Here is a 16,860-nt window from a genome sequence, read left to right on the forward strand (position 1 = left end):
TTGGAGACTAGCCCTGGGCTTCCTCGTCTGTCGCACTTCGGGTGCGTAGTTACTGGCTGAATGGAGTTACTGTGATTTAACGACAGTAAGACAAGATTAAATAATGGTTCTTTTCTTTGGTAGTTATAAAATCATTCCTTTTGTGTCATATTACCATATCATGATGGGGGGGGCAGCGAGAGCAGATAACAAAAGTAGCAAAAGTTAGGAAAAAGAGACTAATTTCAAGAATCCTTATGGAAACGAAGCAAAGACCCTGAAAATGCCTCAGAAAACATAGCTCTTTAGCGTATAGCTCTTTGCCTAGGTGCTCAGTTGCTCAGTCATGTCCAACTCTTAGGGACTAGCCAGCGATGCTTCTCTGTCTATGGGATTTCCCAGGCAAGAATACTGGAGTGGATTGCCATTTCCTCCTCCAGGGGATCTTGCCAACCCAGGGATGGAATCCGCGTCTCTTGCTTTGACAGGTGGAGTCTGTACTACTGAGCTACCTGAAAAGGCCCATACTGCACTTTATTCAGTCTTAAAATTCTGTCCATGGTCTCACAGTTGTAGGAAGAATACATACTACGAATTCACATATAGTGCAAGAAATACCTCTCTAAGAAGGTTTTATTATTGATATTATAAGAGATATCAGCAGTGTATGTGAAAGGTTTCTTTTCCTGTCTTGCACAGTTGCAGTGAGGTATTAATTATGTTCTTCTTGTGCAGCGCAAGTGTATGCAGCCCAAAGACTTTATTCCCAAAACACCAGAAAACGATAAAAGACTGCAAAAGAAATTTGAGAAAATGGCTAAAGAGCTGCAGCAGCAGAAAACCACTCTGGGTAAGCTGAGAGATGCGGGGTGTCCTTGGCACCCGCGTCTGTGCTTGTGGCCTCATTTGCCTGCTGACTCCTGCACTCCTGCATCCTGGGGGACGTGGCTGAGGGGATACAGTTTTAGCCTCACAGGTAGGAGAGACAAGTCCCTGCAGGAAACTTGACCACAGCCATCACTGGGCCACACTGTTGAACTAATCATTCACCAGATTAATGGAACTATTTTTTTTCCCCCCAGGGTGATTATTAAAGATGTGATCTTTGATTTACCCTATTGGAATGAATCCATTTTTATTTCTTCTTTATGTGTATGTGTGTCTGTGTGTGTATATTTTTACCCAGTACTTGGTGTTTTTATTTTGTTATCCAGAGTAGTCAGATGTTAGACGGTATGTTCTTTTAATGTTTTAAAAAAATACTTTCAAAGATCATCAGACTTTGAAGTACTTCATGTGTTCTTAGTATTTCTCTTTTTTACCTTTTTCACTGGTCTCTCAATTCATTATTTCAGACCAATCTTGACACATCACTGATACAGATAAGCAGTTTTGTTAAACTATAATGCTTAGCATAGAAATAGAAAGCATTCATTCCTCTAGGTGTTGAGCCTGTACATGATGCCCGATAACTTTCCAGAAAACTGGCTGAATCCCTGGTTCTCAGCTCAGTCATTCCTTTGCCCAACAAATCCAGTCTCTTTCCGCGGTGCCTGCAGCCGCCTTCCCAACGGGTCCGTGCTGACCGCCTCTTGGGCTCCAGACCGTCCTCCCTGGCGTCGCTCACGTCGAGCCCTCCCCTGCAGGGCCCGGGGGTCCCTTTAGCTCCCTTCTTGCCGCCAGGTTCACCCGAGGGTCTCTGTGTGTCTGTCAGCAGGGAAGGGGAAACCTGTGGAAGGGGGACAAGGCTGTCCTTGAAGGAGTAACGTTGTTGAAGAAGGAAGGCATGTTTTTAACTTGAAACTGGATTTGTGCTTATTTTCAGGGAGCGATGTTCCTGTTCTCTTATTTGAATCTAATGGCTCGTTGGCGTACAGTCCGACAGCTCAAGTCTCCAGGGGCCACCACAGCGCAATGAAGAGGAGGCTGCAGGAGATGAAGGAGAAGCGGGAAAACCTTTCCCCCACCTGTAAGTGCTGGCACTTGACACAGGGAGAATTGGGAAATAGGTGACTCAATCGTGGAAAGGGCTTTTTCTTTTACATAATTATTCTAGCTGATGTTTCTTGATTCTAACTGTATCAGAGGAGACTTTGTTGATACTTTCTTCCAGAAAATATTTTGCTTTATTCTGATTTTTTAAGAATATATTGGGTTTTTAGTATTCTCCAGGTTTAAAACCCTATTTGTTGTATACCTTTGCTATTTAATACATTTGGGATTTTTCTTTCTGAAAAAATTAATCGTTCCCCTCTTCTGAAGTTTGCTTTAGATAAAGTGTCTGATACTTCAGTTTACCTTTTACTTTTATTTATCTTAAATTTTTAAGTAATACACAAGCACATTTTCATAAAAAGTTGACCAGTGTATTGTTTGTGATAAACATCTGTCTTGATTCCCACTTAATTCTCCTCTGCCCCTGGGTAACCTGAGTTTTATGTGATGTGTTTCTCCAGGTCTTTTTCAGTGGGTCATCCATGTAGTCATGAAAAAGATTAGGCTTCTGTATCTTTCATTGCAGTGATGTAACTTTTCTTTACCGAAATTAGATTGTGGCATACCTCTTACTTTAAATCTTCTTTTTTCATTTAGAAGTATCTTGGTGTAGAATACCTCTTTTTTTTTTTTTAAAAGATGTTGCATTGTAGTCTATTTTTCCATTTTTTCTTTTTAGAGATCAGTTCAGTCATTCAATCATGTACAGCTCTTTGCGACCCCATGAGCTGCAGCACGCTAGGCCTCCCTGTCCAACGCCAACTCCCGGAGCCTACCCAAACTCATGTCCATTGAGTCGGTGATGCCATCCAACCATCTCATTCTCTGTTGTCCCCTTCTTCTCCCTTAATCTTTCCCAGCATCAGGGTGTTTTCAAATGAGTCAGCTCTTCGCATCAGGTGGCCAAAGTATTGGGAATTTAAGCTTCAACATCAGACCTTCCAATGAACACCCAGGACTGATCTCCTTCAGGATGGACTGGTTGGATCTCTTTGCAGTCCAAGGCACTCTCAAGAGTCTTCTCCAACACCACAGTTCAAAAGCATCAATTCTTCGGCACTCAGCTTTCTTTATAGTCCAACTCTCACATCCATACATGACTACTGGAAAAACCATAGCCTTGACTAGACGGACCTTTGTTGACAAAGTAATGTCTCTGCTTTTTAATATGCTATCTAGATTGGTCATAACTTTCCTTCCAAGGAGTAAGCGTCTTTTAATTTCATGGCTGCAATCACCATCTGCAGTGATTCTGGAACCCAAGAAAATAAAGTCTGACGCTGTTTCCACTGTTTCCCCATCTATTTCCCATGAAGTGATGGAACTGGATGCCATGATCTAAGTTTTCTGAATGTTGAACTTTAAGCCAACTTTTTCACTCTCCTCTTTCACTTTCATCAAGAGGCTATTTAGTTCTTCTTCACTTTGTGCCATAAGGGTGGTGTCATCTGCATATCTGAGGTTATTGATATTTCTCCAGGCAACCTTGATTCCAGCTTGTGCTTCATCCAGCCCAGCGTTTCTCATGATGTACTCTGCATATAAGTTAAATAAGCAGGATGACAATATGCAGCCTTGATGTATTCCTTTTCCTATTTGGAACCAGTCTGTTGATCCATGGCCAGTTCTAACTGGTGCTTCCTGACCTGCATACAGGTTTCTCAGGAGATCAGGTCAGATGGTCTGGTATTCCCATCTCTTTCAGAATTTTCCACAGTTTATTGTGATCCACACAGTCAAAGGCTTTGGCATAGTCAATAAAGCAGAAATAGATGTTTTTCTGGAACTCTCTTGCTTTTTCGATGATCCAGCAGATGTTGGCAATTTGATCTCTGGTTCCTCTGCCTTTTCTAAAGCCAGCTTGAACATCTGGAAGTTCACGGTTTTTACAGATCGTGCTGCGGTTTTATTTTTTAGTTTTATTTTTTAGCTTCATGGTATGTGGTCCTTTTCCTTTCTGGCCATCCAGCTTGCTCCCTACCATTTGCTCTCATAACCACGTGCTAGTGGACATGCTTCTACATGAATATGTTTCTGTGTATTTCATGTATTTGCAATAATATTAAGTCATGAAGGCAGACTTTAAAGTTTTTGGTAGATATTGTCAGATTGCCCTTCAGAAAGTTTGTGCCATTTCACCCTTTGCCAGTTGTTTATGAGAACTGCAGTGTCTCACCCTTGAGAAACTAGACGGCATTAGTCTTCACGTCTCTCAATCTGAGATGGAAACATTGCAATTCTCTGTTTAATTCACTTCTGAGGTCATCAATGAGTTTGCTAGGGAGGTTGGAAGTCTTCATATCACTGACAGCATTTAAATGTTACGCTCTGTACATTATCTCTGAATCTTTGTACAACTGCCTATTACAATACTATTTTCTTTCTGATTTGTAAGAGCTAATTACGTGTTACAAGGATTCTCTCCCAGCTTCTTGTGTGAGCACTTGTGCTTATGTAGCAGGCACTCAGCCAATAGACTGTTGGATAACATGCACAGACTCTGCTGTTTATCATTTAACATAGGTGACTTGTAAGAAACAGATACGTTATATTTAAGGTAGACAAATCTGTTTGTCTTTTGCTTCTGGCCTTCAGGATTCCTGTGATGTGTAGAACTCCTCCCGCACAAGGTTTTAAAGTTGTTGTAGCTGTTACATTTTCTTCTATTACTCTTACGGTTTAAGGTTAGTTATTTCATCTGTCCTGAATTTATGTTTGTATATCATATGTAGTGGACAGTTAAGGTTATAAGGTTAATTGTGGCCGCCAATAACAGACAAACATGTTGCGTTTCTTTGTCTCGACAGAGGAGGAGGCAGGCAGGGCTGAGGGTCTGTGTTCTGAGGAGCCTGGGCCCCGTCTTCCGACCCTCCTTCCTCGGGGCCAGTTCCCTGTGAGCAGCCCCACCAGGTTCCATCCGCTGCCGCTGCCGGGTTCCGCTGGCCAGACACAGTCCTGTGGCCATTCCTGGGTGCAAGTTAAGTGCAACCATGTATGGCTCAAGAGCTGCAGAGGCAAAAAGGCACTCTAGATAAGCAGGAAATATAACACAGTTGTGTGTGTTTGTTTTCATACGTCTAATTTAATCTTCCAGTTGCGTTTAGAATGGCCGGTGGTATTCCGGATGACACAGCTAAGGGACGTAGCAGTTTCAGCCTAGGAAGTAGGAAACAAAGCCCAAGTCACCTGCACGCCCGGCAAGCAGGACGGACGTGTAGTCTTAACTGGGATGTGTGTTTACACTAATTAAATTTGCTTCTGTTGTAAGAGGAAGATGGGAATGGATGTTGAGGTAGGGCACTAGCCATATCCAAGGGGAATATCCAGATTGGTTCAGCAAATAATTGTGTATTTGCCTTTATATGTATGTGGAGTAATTTGCCTTAAACTCTCCTCCATTACTTTGCAGTGTTAATTGTGCTACATAACTGCCTCCAGCACAGTTTAAAACAACTGAAAATTTTGTCTCTGTGCTTACCTTCCTTATCTTGTTTTATTCTCATTTTATAATTGTTTTCTCAGAAAGGTGTCCTTTATAGTCTCCTCAAAAAGTCTTTGTGTAACCAAGATATCGATTTTGTTTCTGATCTGCACAGCCTTTGAAAATAACACCCATGGTCTTGCTTGTTAAATCACTGATCACCTGGACGTTCCCTGTGAAACCTCCAGGGTTTGTCAGCCTCTGAACTCTGCACATTTGGGGCTGGATCTTTCTTTGCTGCTGGAGAGTCCTATGCCTGACAGAATGTTCAGCAGTATCCTTGGCTTCTGGCCGCTAGATGCCTGCAACATGGCTCACGGTCCACCCCACCCAACCCGGGACGTCCAGCGGTGTCCACTGGGCGCCCAGGCTACCCCTGGTTGATAACCACTGCTTTGCTCAAAGAGGCAACTGTCTGTGATTATTGTGAAAAAAGGCCTTGGCCATGGAGCAGTGAGACTGACTGAAAGGTTCTGTTTGCCTCTGTTGAGCTCCTGCTTAGGTTCAAGGTGGCCGACTCCCCAGATCCCTTCCAAATTTTATTATCCTAGGGATTCATGCCTTTTTTATGGAATGACTTGTATAAACTATATTTTAATGACTCTTATCAGCAGTAGATTTGAGTAAGACCTAGTTTTTGTGCTTATTGTGTTGCTGAGGTCTAGAATAGGAAGTACAAGGAGTAAGTTGTGTTTGTGTTGTACAACAGTGGAATGAGTGGGCCTGCTATCGGCCACATCTGCTCCCAGAGCTCAGAGCTGTGTTAGTGAGGAGTTGTGATTGTGCTTTCAGCCTCCCAGATGATTGAACAGTCTGATGATAACAGTGTGAACTCTCTGCGTGAAGCATCTTTGAACCTTTCACATGATACTTTGTGTTCAGGTAAAATTGTTTTCTTTTCTGTGATATATTTAAGATTGATAATATGATTTTTCTGTTTGAAGTTTTTTCTAATGAGAAAAACAATTAAAAACTAGAATTTGTGAATTTCACCCTGAAATTAGGTGTCGTACTTTAAAAAAATAGATGCTGTACTAAAATTAAGGCATGATAAATTATGACTTAAGCATGCTTTTGGTTCCCCTGCTTTTTCTCCTAGATATTTGCTTTCTTGGCACAGAATCGATTGCTTATTTAAAAAAAAAAAAATTGTACGTGAACCAATCTGCATGCAATTTAAACTTTACAGTGAGCTTAAAGTACTGTATTTAAACCATACAGTGATTTAAACTATGCAGCGAGCTTACAGTACTGAGAACTGACAGAGCCAGGAGAGAGTTGGTTCACATGGTGTGTAATGAATGTATGAACAAGTTGGGAAGTAGGATAGATCACGAAAACTATAGCAGATAAAAAACAAAGAGGATTTCTAATTAGAAGCAGTGTTGGAAAGAATTGGTAAAATTAGAGTTTTGTGTAATGAACATGGTTTTGTAAATGTGGAAGTCTTTATTTCACTCTAAATGATCATTTTTCCTGGGTGTAGTCTTTCTGGTCATATTCCATTTCTTAAAACTATGTCACCAGCCCCCGTTAGGGCCATGTAAATAGCAGTGCTCCTTGGCAGGAATATATTCAAAAGTTGTGAACTGTTACACACTGTCTTCTGAAAGCCACCACGGTGACAATAACAAAGCACAACTGAGATACTAGGAGTTTAAACAGAGGCTTCGTTTTGTGTGTGGTTTAGTCTTTAATCTCTTTGTGTTGAAATTATTTGCCCACATGTCTTGAATTACGCCCATCTTTTTTGCTTCATGCCTGATGCACGTTATTTCACGTAAGTTGGAAATGAGTAGCGACTATAACGGGATTTCCTTGTTTCCTTGTTGTGGGATTGCTTGTGTGTTTGTGTCTCATCCGGTTCTCCTGTTGGCCCTGTGGCGTGGACGCTGCTGTCCCCATTCTGTGAGGACATCAGGCCAGGACAAAGTCAGACAGCTCGTACGAAGGCCTGCCGTTTGAGGGTGGCTGACCCAGGCTTCCACTAAGGCTGTCTGACTTGGGAATCTGTGCTCTTAGGCCATGTCACGCTGCTTGTCAGCCTCTTGAGAAGTGAGCTAAGCTTATTCAGCTGCTATTAATAGAATTAAATGTGTACTGCATTCCCTGCTGTGGACTTCGGGACACGCAGCACCGTCCACCTGCTGGGATCCCCCTGTTCCCTGGGGGCTATCTCCATTCTTTCCCTTTAAGTAGAGCGTTAATGCTGTGGGTGGGTTAAGACCCCACTGTCGCCTCAGGTGTGGAGTCCATGGCACTGGAGCCTGGATACAGTGGCCTTCCATCTAGAGTCCTGGCTTCCTCGAGGGTGCATGACTGGCTGTGGGTGCTCTTCCTGGAGCCAAGTGCCCGGCATGGACGTCCGGAGTGCGTTCCTGCCTCCCTGACCGTCCTGTCTGAGGCGCGCGGGGAGCCTGGCGTTCCGCCTCTCTGACTCCGTCCTGTCTGAGGCACGTGGGGAGCCCGGCGTTCCTGCCTCCCTGACTCCCTCCTGTCTGAGGCGCGCGGGGAGCCCGGCGTTCCCGCCTCCCGACCCCCTCCTGTGTGAGGAGCACGGGGAGCCAGGTGCCTGCTTGTAAATGCCGGCCAGAAGGCATCCTGACAGGGCAGGAGGAGGACCCTTCTGCACCAGGAGCTGCGCTCAGGGAGCATTGTTGTATTGTTGTACTGACAAGTACTTCTATACTAATTTAAACCCTTAAAAAGTGAATTCTTCATTAATGTTTTCCAGGCAACTCTTTTGCTGCTGGTCTACCTTTGTCTGCTGACGATCTTTGTGGAGGCTCAGCAAGTGCGACTCAGGAGAGGAAACTGGGCGAGTTCATTACTGAAAGGGAAAGTGATATGTGTGCTGCGTCGCTGGTGTTGAAAACAGGCAGCGTCGGTCCCTCAGCATCTCCCTGTCCCCTGGGTCTCTCGACTCCTTGCAGATCCACCAGCAGCCCTCCCAAGGGAGAGACCCCCCAGCAGAGCGAGGCTGCGGGCAGAGTTGTCGCCCCGGTCTCGAAGCCGTCATGGCTGGAGGCTCAGGGGCCGTCTGACGGGAAGAGACGTTTGTCTCCTGTGTCCTCTGTTACACAAGGCCACCCCGGGGGCGGTGCACGACCCACGGGCTCCTCAACCAAGAGAAAAAAGACATCGGAGAACTCCTGTCCAGCCTCGGAGGAGAGACGGAAGAGGAGGCGGTCCCACGGGCAGCGCCCTGCACGCCGACTGCGGCTATGGGAGGCGGAGAGTGGCCAGCGCTCTGTGAGGAGGCCCGCAGTCAAGAGTCTGGCCCTCCAGGAGTCCTCGTACGATGATTACTTTTCTCCTGATAACCTCAAGGAGAGGGTCTCGGAGGGGCTTCTCGGGGCGCAGCTGCCCTCCAGCCCCACTCTGCTGCACTGCCAGAGGAGCCTGTCCAAGACAGAGAGGACCAGCCTCCTGGACAGGGCTGACCTCTCCCTCATCGGCAGAAGCCCCAGGCCCGCTGTCGGCACCTGTCCCACGGCGAAGACCGGCCCCCGCCTGGAGGGGCCTGCGCTCTCCAGAGCAGACACGGGGCTGGGCAGCGTGACCTCGGGGGGCACGCCTGCTGCTGAGGGGGCCCCGGGGCCCGGTGCCCAGGCCGAGGCTCGCCCCGCTGGGGGTGACGCTCCCCATGCCCCTGGCGGACTCGTCCCCCAGACGGGACCACAGGGAGACCCCAGCCCCCTGAAAGGAAGCAGGGAGGAGAGGGGGGAGTGCACTGACAGCCTGAGCAGGCAGAAGGAGGGCGCTCCTCCTGAGACGACGGAGGCCGCTGAGGCGCACAGCGAGGGAAGACGGAACGCTGTGGGTGACTGTGCTGAGGAGAGAGCCACAGACGAGAGGGAAGCACCAGCCCAAGGAAGTGGTGAAAGTACGTGAGCCTCCTTTTACAGGTCTCTCCACTCGGAGAATGTGCGGCAGGGCGTCCATCTTCCACACTTAACACAGCTTTTTCATAAGCAAAATATTTCTTTTTTCCCTTCTTAAAAAAACTTTGAAGAATGTATGTTTGATATTTACAATGGTAAATTCTTTATTCTTGAATAGACAGCTTACTACCCTGTGGAGTTTTTAGGTTCCTTGCTTAAGCCTGTTATTATGAATACATTTCTCTAAGTCCTATAGGTGCTCTTTCATGAAGAATGGCCTAGAGAGGGTGCTTGTCCTGCCTCACTGCAGCATCACTGAGCAAGACGCACACCAGTGGAGAGCTTTTAAAATGATCTGTTTATGACAGGGAGGCTGTCTACTTTAAAGGGAAATTAAGGCAGTGTAAATCATGCATCTGTTTATAACAGGGAGGCTGTCTACTTTAAAAGGGAAATTAAGGCAGTGTAAATTACGCATTTGTTTATAACAATGAGGCTGTTTATTTTAGAAGGGAAATTATGACAGTGTAAATCATGCATTTTGTCAAGAAAAGACATGAAAACATAAATGTGAAAGTAAGTTATCAATATTTATTTTTGAAAAAACTACCTGGTGTTAGCTGTGAAGAAGTTTTTTTTTTTTCTTAATACTTTAAACAAGTAGTTCATTGTAATAGACCTTTTTAGACTTCTTTTTATTTGCTTTAAGCATATAATTTAAATAGATTTATTCCTATCTGTAATTAAAACCATGGTAGCAGACTATGTCATTATAGCAAAAGTAACACAAATAGAAAACCTTTTTGACTTTCTGATTATACACACAAATAAATTTCAGCAGTCAAAAGTGAAAAATCATGAACTTAAATCATCTCTACCTAAAGATTGGGTTAAAATTTCAGTGAGGCAAAGTTTATTCTTCATTATTTTGTTAAATCCTGAAATCATCTTAACCTTCATCTTTTTTTTCCCCCATCTTAACCTTTTTAAAATGGAAAAGTCGTAGGGATTGAAATGGACATAGTTGTATTGCATATTTTTTCCTTGGGTTCAGACTCCCCAGAATCATCTCAGAGAATTTAGTCTGTGTATTATTAATGTTTTTATATCTGAGTTTTCTCATATATATAAAACTTTATTATATATTTATAAAATACATAAAATTTGACATCCTTTATTTTATGTTCCTTTATGGTTAGCATGTGCTTATTTACTCTAAAATGATGTCAGATCTAAAGTTAATATAAAACAGTGGGTATACAGAGTTGTAATTAGAAGATCCTGTTCTTGAACCTTACATTCTCATTCTCAGTTTTCATCTCAGCTTTTGAATGATACTTAATGACGTGCAAACATAAATAAAGTAAAAATAAAAATCTGCTTTCAGGTAGTGTGAAGCATCCTGCGGTCCCAACACTGTGAGCAGTGATCGTCCTCTGGGACTCACCCCCACATCCAGGGCGCTGTGGGGTCTGGGGTCCTGGGGTACAGGGAGGACCCTGGAATAACTCAGTCTGACTCAGAGATTCTCAGTGCCCTAATGTCAGGACATCTAGATGCCCCTTGTTTTATGTCATTTCAGTAGACAGAAGATCATTGAATTGAGGGCAGGAAAAGACCTAACTATCTTGTAACCTAACCCTATCCCTTTGTTTTGTTATGTAAAATCAGGACCCACCGATGTTTTAGGAGGTCCATAGTCAGGCCACCTGGCATTTCCCCTCTTTGGGAACCCTGCACAGGTAAATGCACTTGGCCCGCAGCCGCCTTAGACGGTCGAGAGATGCAGAAACCGCGGAGCAGCAAAGCCCAGTCTGTACATCAAGCTGTGCCTCTCCAAATCCTGATGTTGAAATAAAAGTCTTTTTTCAATTTATGCTTTCTGTTTACTTTTACTCATTGCCCTTAGTAGTACCTAAGATGTGCTGTAGAGCTTGTGAGAACAGGTTACTAAGAGACTCAAAAATAAATGTTAGTAGAAAAGTGCATGGAGGGAGAGACCTGATTTTTTAAACAGTAAGCTTTGAAGGCATTGTTGTCATTCATTCCATCAGTCCTGTCTGACTCTCCGTGACCCCATGGACTGCAGCACACAGGTTTCCCTGTCCTGCACTGTTTCCCAGAGTTTGCCCGAGGTCGGGTGCATCGCGTCAGTGACGCCCCCCAACCACCTCATCCTCTGTCACTGTTTCCCAGAGTTTGCTCAATGTCGGGTGCCTCGAGTCGGTGACGCCCTCCAACCACCTCATCCTCTGTCACTGTTTCCCAGAGTTTGCCCGAGCTCAGGTGCATCACATCGGTGACGCCCTCCAACCACCTCATCCTCTGTAGCCCGCTCCTCCTGCTCTCAGTCTTTCCCAGCACCAGCGTCTTTGCCAGTGAGTCGGCTCTTTGCATCAGGTGACCAAAATATTGGAGCTTTAGCTTCAGTCCTTCCAATGATTATTCAGGACTGATTTCCTTTAGGATTGACTGGTTTGATCTCCTTGCTGTCCAAGGGATTCTCAAAGAGTTTTCTCCAGCAACACAATTCTAAAGCATCAGTTCTTCAGCTCTCAGCCTTCTTTAAAGTCCAACTCTCATATCCATACATGACTACTGGAAGAACCATAGCTTTGACTAGATGAACTTTCGTCGGCAAATTGATGACTCTGCTTTTTAATACACCGTTTAGATTTGTCATAGCGTTTCTTCCAAGGAGCAAGCATCTTTTAATTTCATGGCTGCACTCGCCATCTGCAGTGATTTTTGAGCCCAAGGAAATAAAGTCTTTCACTGTTTCCGTTGCTTCCCCATCTATTTGTCATGAAGTGATGGGACTGGCTGCTATGATCTTAGTTTTTTGAATGTTGAGTTTTAAGCCAGTTTTTTCACTGTCCTCTTTCACCTTCATCAAGAGGCTCTTTAGTTCTCTTCACTTTCTGCTGTTAGGGTGGTGTCATCTGCATATCTCAGGTTATTGATATTTTTCCCGGCAGTCCTGATCCAGCTTGTGGTTCATCCAGCCCAGCATTTTGCATGATGTACTCTGCATATAAGTTGAACAAGTGAGGTGACAATATACAACCTTGTACTCCTTTCCCAATTTGAAACCAGTATGTCTTTCCATGTCTGGTTTTAACTGTTGCTTCTTGATCTGGATACAGGTTTCTCAGGAGGCAGGTAAGGTGGTCTGATAGTCCCATCTCTAAGAAATTTCCAGATTGTTGTGATCCACACAGTCAAAGGCTTTGGCGTAGTCAGTAAAGCAGAAGTAGATGTTTCTCTGGAGTCCTCTTTTTTTTTTTTTCCTGTGATCCAGCAGATGTTGACAATTTGATCTCTGATTCCTCTGCCTTCTCTAAATCCATCTTGCACATCTGGAAGTTCTCAGTTCATGTACTGTTGAAGCCTAGCTTGAAGGATCTTGAGCATTACCTTGCTAGCATGTGAAATGAGCACAAATATGTGGTAGTTTGAACATTCTTTTGCATTGCCCTTTGGGATTAGAATGAAAACTGACCCTTTTCCAGTCCTGTGGCCACTGGTGAGTTTTCCAAATTTGCTGGCATATTGAGTGCAGCACTTTCACAGCGTCATCTGTTAGGATTTGAAATAGCTCAGCTGGAATTCCATCACCTCCACTAGCTTGTTCATAGTAATGCTTCCTAAAGCCCACTTGACTTCACATTCCAGGATGTCTGGCTCTAGGTGAGTGATCACACCATCGTGGTTTTCTGGGCCCATAAGACCTTTTTTGTACGGTTCTTCTGTGTATTCTTGCCACTTCTTAATCTCTTCTGCTTCTGTTAGGTACATACTGTTTCTGTCCTTTATTGTGCCCATCTTTGCATGAAAATGTTCCCTATTAACCAGTAGTTTTTTCTTTCTGAACTTTATTTTCTAATTTCATAAAATAAACAAGCACATGCTCAGTGTAAGACAAATTGCTAAAAAGAGTAAAACCGTCCTGACCTTGCCTCGTCCTGTCGGTTCATTCAGCAGCTATTCCCATGCTCCTGTTGTGTCCCGTGGTCCCTCTGATTCCCAGGGAGATGGGAGAGAAGCACACAGTGACCCCCGTCTTCCCCCACTGCACACACGCAGAGGCCGTGTCCTAATGAGGAGGATGGACAGCACAGGAATGTCAGCAGCACGTCAGGTAGCAAGAAGCATGAGTAGAAGTGTGCTGGTTAGGGAAGGCAGCCAGGGAGGGCTTCTCGGAGGAGGTGACCTCGGCCCTCAGGCCTAGCACAGGAGAACAGGTACCTTGTGGCTGGGGGCCGTGTTTCAGCCTGTGGGAATGGCAAGTGCGAACGTCCTGAGGTAGAAAATGCTCCCGGGAGCCACAGTGAGGCCATCACCGCAGCAGCCACTCTCTGGGCTGAGAGCGACTGGGAGGAGGTGTTGTCAGGCAGGGCAAGCCTGGGCTGCTTTTGTTTCCAAGTGTGATGAGAAGCCAGTTGTGATTGATGTTTCGGATGTAACCCTGGGTGCTTCATGGGGAACAGGCCGTGGTCAGTGTCCGCTAGAGACAGGCTGCCAGCAGTTGTGTGTTTCCTTCCAGGCATTGCGTGGGGGGGTGTGTCCACAAACGCCTTAAGTTCAAGATGTTTTAGGGAAGTTTTACTGCATACATAGGATTATGGTATCCTGTTGCCTTAATGTTTTTTTTTTTTTTTTAATTACACATGTCAGGCATTTCCATATTGGTATCAATGAAGCAGCAGAACTGCCTCATCTTTAAATATATTTCAGGAGTGAACAAAGTTTTCCTGTAACAAGTCAAAATATTTTAAACTTTGTGGGTCAGGAGGCAAAATCAAGGTATGGAGGTATAGTGAGAAAACCATTTTTATGAATTTTTTATCGATGAAACTCACAAGTTCAGTAATGTTTTTTGTAATACAATTCTAATGAGGATAGAATTATCCTTTCGGGGAGGAATAACTTAATAGGGGTTCAGATTGAGAGCTCTTGTCACCAAAATTGATGTTAATGTTTCTTAATGCTGCCACGTAGTAGGATTTTAGGTATTTCAGCTTTGGAAATGCCGTTTCACACGGATGGGGACTGCCCGATCCTGCTGCCAGTCCCTGAGCAGATGTTTTCCCGGAGCATGTGCTTGCCTAGGAAAGATGTGTGGGATTCCCTGAGAGTGTCCCCTGCGTGTTCTTTTTAGCGAGTTCTCCCGGTGCAGACGAGGCACCTCAGTTATGCAGTCACATGGGTTTTGAGTAAATGTGCTTTGCCCTTTCCTCAAGGTCTGTGAGTCGTTGCTGGAACTGTAGCTGGCTTGTGGGAAATAGATCATGTCAGATTTTCATGAGAATTGAGATCCTACTGTTTTAACTTCTGGGACCGCAGGACAGGAAGTGTATAAAGCTGCTTGTTGTTACTTACGTGTGGAAATGGCTTTCGCTCCCCTTCCCCGCTTGGGACTTCTGACCACAGCTCTTCAGACCACCACCTGAGTGGGTCTTCATGGTTGCAGATAAGTCCGACCCATCCTGAACTACTGCACAGCTGGGCCACTGCTGGTTCCTCAGTAACCACGGTCGCTGACGGGGCCGTGGGCGAGAGCAGGAGGAGATCCTTCCCGGGTCCACACCCTCCCCTGGTCCCTTGGTCTGATCGAGGCTTGTCTGTGGATGATGGAGTTGCGTGTCAGCACAGAGACATGCCTTATCTAAACTGTTTGGCCTTGCCCAGTTATTAGGTTCTTTTTCATAAATAATAGTCGCCGGTAGAGGTTGATGAAGGCTTCTTAGCACATTTCTATAATACGAGCTCCGTCTACAGCTCTTGTTGAAAGCAAGTCTCCAGACACACAGATATTTATTAAACATTTTGGCGTGCAAATGGGGGACTATCCACAGATCAGATCAATGTGCTGAAGTCTGAGGTCTTGTCCTTTAAGTTAACTGTGGTGGTGGTGATGGTGGTTTAGTCGCTAAGTTGTGTCCGACTTGCAACCCCATGGACTGTAGCACACCAGGCTCCTCTGCACCTGATCTGAAAGGTCTACAAGAGGCAGACAGTATTCTCAGGGCTCCTTTCTGGATACTGGACAGCATCAGGCTGCTAGAAAGCCCTGAGCCCTATGGCTTCTCATACAGCCATTTGGGACCAAGTCTGGGATATGACCCCCAGGTACCCGCTTTGGCACACGCCCTACTCATACAGGGCTGGGAGGGTCCTGTGATTATTTTAGCCCATCCATGAATTTAACTGAGAAACATTCCTGGCATCTTTTACTCTGATTGATAAGCTGATGATATCACCAGTTACAGCTCATTTCTTTAATCCATTTTGCCAGTTGCCAAAGCATCAAATGTTTGGGGGGAGGGTTTACAGGAGTTGTCCCTAAGGTGTCATGTTTAGCCTGAGTGCTTCCCCATACCCTCTTCTCTGGAACCTGCCAGTTCTCTCACTGGAGGTAGGCGGTCCTGGCAGCTCGATGTAGGTTACTCAGCCTTAGCAGGAAGGCTGACGACAAGGAAGGTGTTAGAACCTATTGATTATTTGACTTCATTTGTTTCCTAATTAATCATATGTGTACTCTGCACTTGGAATGTTCAACACGTGAACACTAGCAGGGTAATGATGTGAAGCTCTGTCCCTTTCCTTTCAGCTTAGACATGCAGGGAACATGTGGTCTGGTTAATCTACATACAAGGATCAGGGAATTCAAAAGATGGAGAGGTGACTTCCAGTGGGAGAGGTGGCTGCTGCTGCTGCTAAGTCGCTCAGTTGTGTCCGACTCTGTACGACCCCATGGGCTGCAGCCCACTAGGCTCCTCTCTCCATGGGATTTTCCAGGCAGGAGTACTGGCGTGGAGGGCCATTGCCTTCTCCAATGGGAGAGGTTATATGGTATTAAAACTGATCTGCATATTTAAAATCCATGTTTTAATTATCTGTACAATGATTATAAAGGAAATGATGCCACATCATCTTTTGAAGATTATGATTAGATTTTAGTTTGGCTTTCTTCTTGGTTAAACAAATGAACTTGATATTTTGGCAGCTGTGGGTGTGTGTGAATCGTCAGCTGAGTCTTTCTTGCATAGAACCTGCGAACTTGCACGTATCTCAAATCCCAAAAGTATATATAGAAAGGACTTTCTTCCCACAGTCTCAAAATTCTGCATTCTACATCGCTCTTAAGTAATTCATTATTCAGATTTTAGGAGCTCAGAAGAAATTTCCCACTGGGACAGTGTTAAAATGTCTTAGTATATGCCTTTATCACTGAAATTATAGACTCTTAAATGAGCCCCCTCAAACCTTTTTGGTCTTTGATCTTGCAGAGTGTCTTGTTCCTGTAAATATTAGTTGCTTAAATATATTATTAGCAAGAGTGTTATTAGTCTTAATTCTGTGTCTTGGAAGTAGAAAGGTGTGGTGTACAGGAGGATGGATGTTGAGAATAAGAGTCTGTTTTGTGTTGCTCTGCCCTGGGCAAGACCTTGCCGTGGACCAGGCATCTCTTAAGAAATTTAATGTTTTTTCTCAACCATGTCTTCTCATGCTGCCTTC

At 44.7% G+C, this 16,860-nt stretch overlaps 1 protein-coding gene across 22 annotated transcripts in view; it reads left to right on the forward strand.

The window, feature by feature from the left end:
• The window catches only part of MCPH1 (microcephalin 1), a 232,568-nt gene that overhangs the window by 23,743 nt on the left and 191,965 nt on the right, over positions 1–16,860 (forward strand). For 11 of the 22 annotated variants that reach the window (XM_081521367.1, XM_081521358.1, XM_081521369.1 and 8 more), the window contains 4 exons: positions 715–829; positions 1,805–1,948; positions 6,248–6,337; positions 8,190–9,341. In XM_081521367.1, coding sequence (XP_081377493.1) covers positions 724–829; positions 1,805–1,948; positions 6,248–6,337; positions 8,190–9,341 — 1,492 coding nt within the window. In that variant the 5' untranslated portion in view covers positions 715–723. The remainder of the gene's footprint in view (positions 1–714; positions 830–1,804; positions 1,949–6,247; positions 6,338–8,189; positions 9,342–16,860) is intronic. The other 11 variants (XM_081521359.1, XM_081521373.1, XM_081521357.1 and 8 more) reach the window with 1 other exon arrangement.

Source organism: Giraffa tippelskirchi, chromosome 8 (genome assembly GCF_054371585.1).
Source record: "Giraffa tippelskirchi isolate mGirTip1 chromosome 8, T2T-mGirTip1v1.2.pri, whole genome shotgun sequence".
NCBI classification, from domain to species: Eukaryota; Metazoa; Chordata; class Mammalia; order Artiodactyla; family Giraffidae; genus Giraffa; species Giraffa tippelskirchi.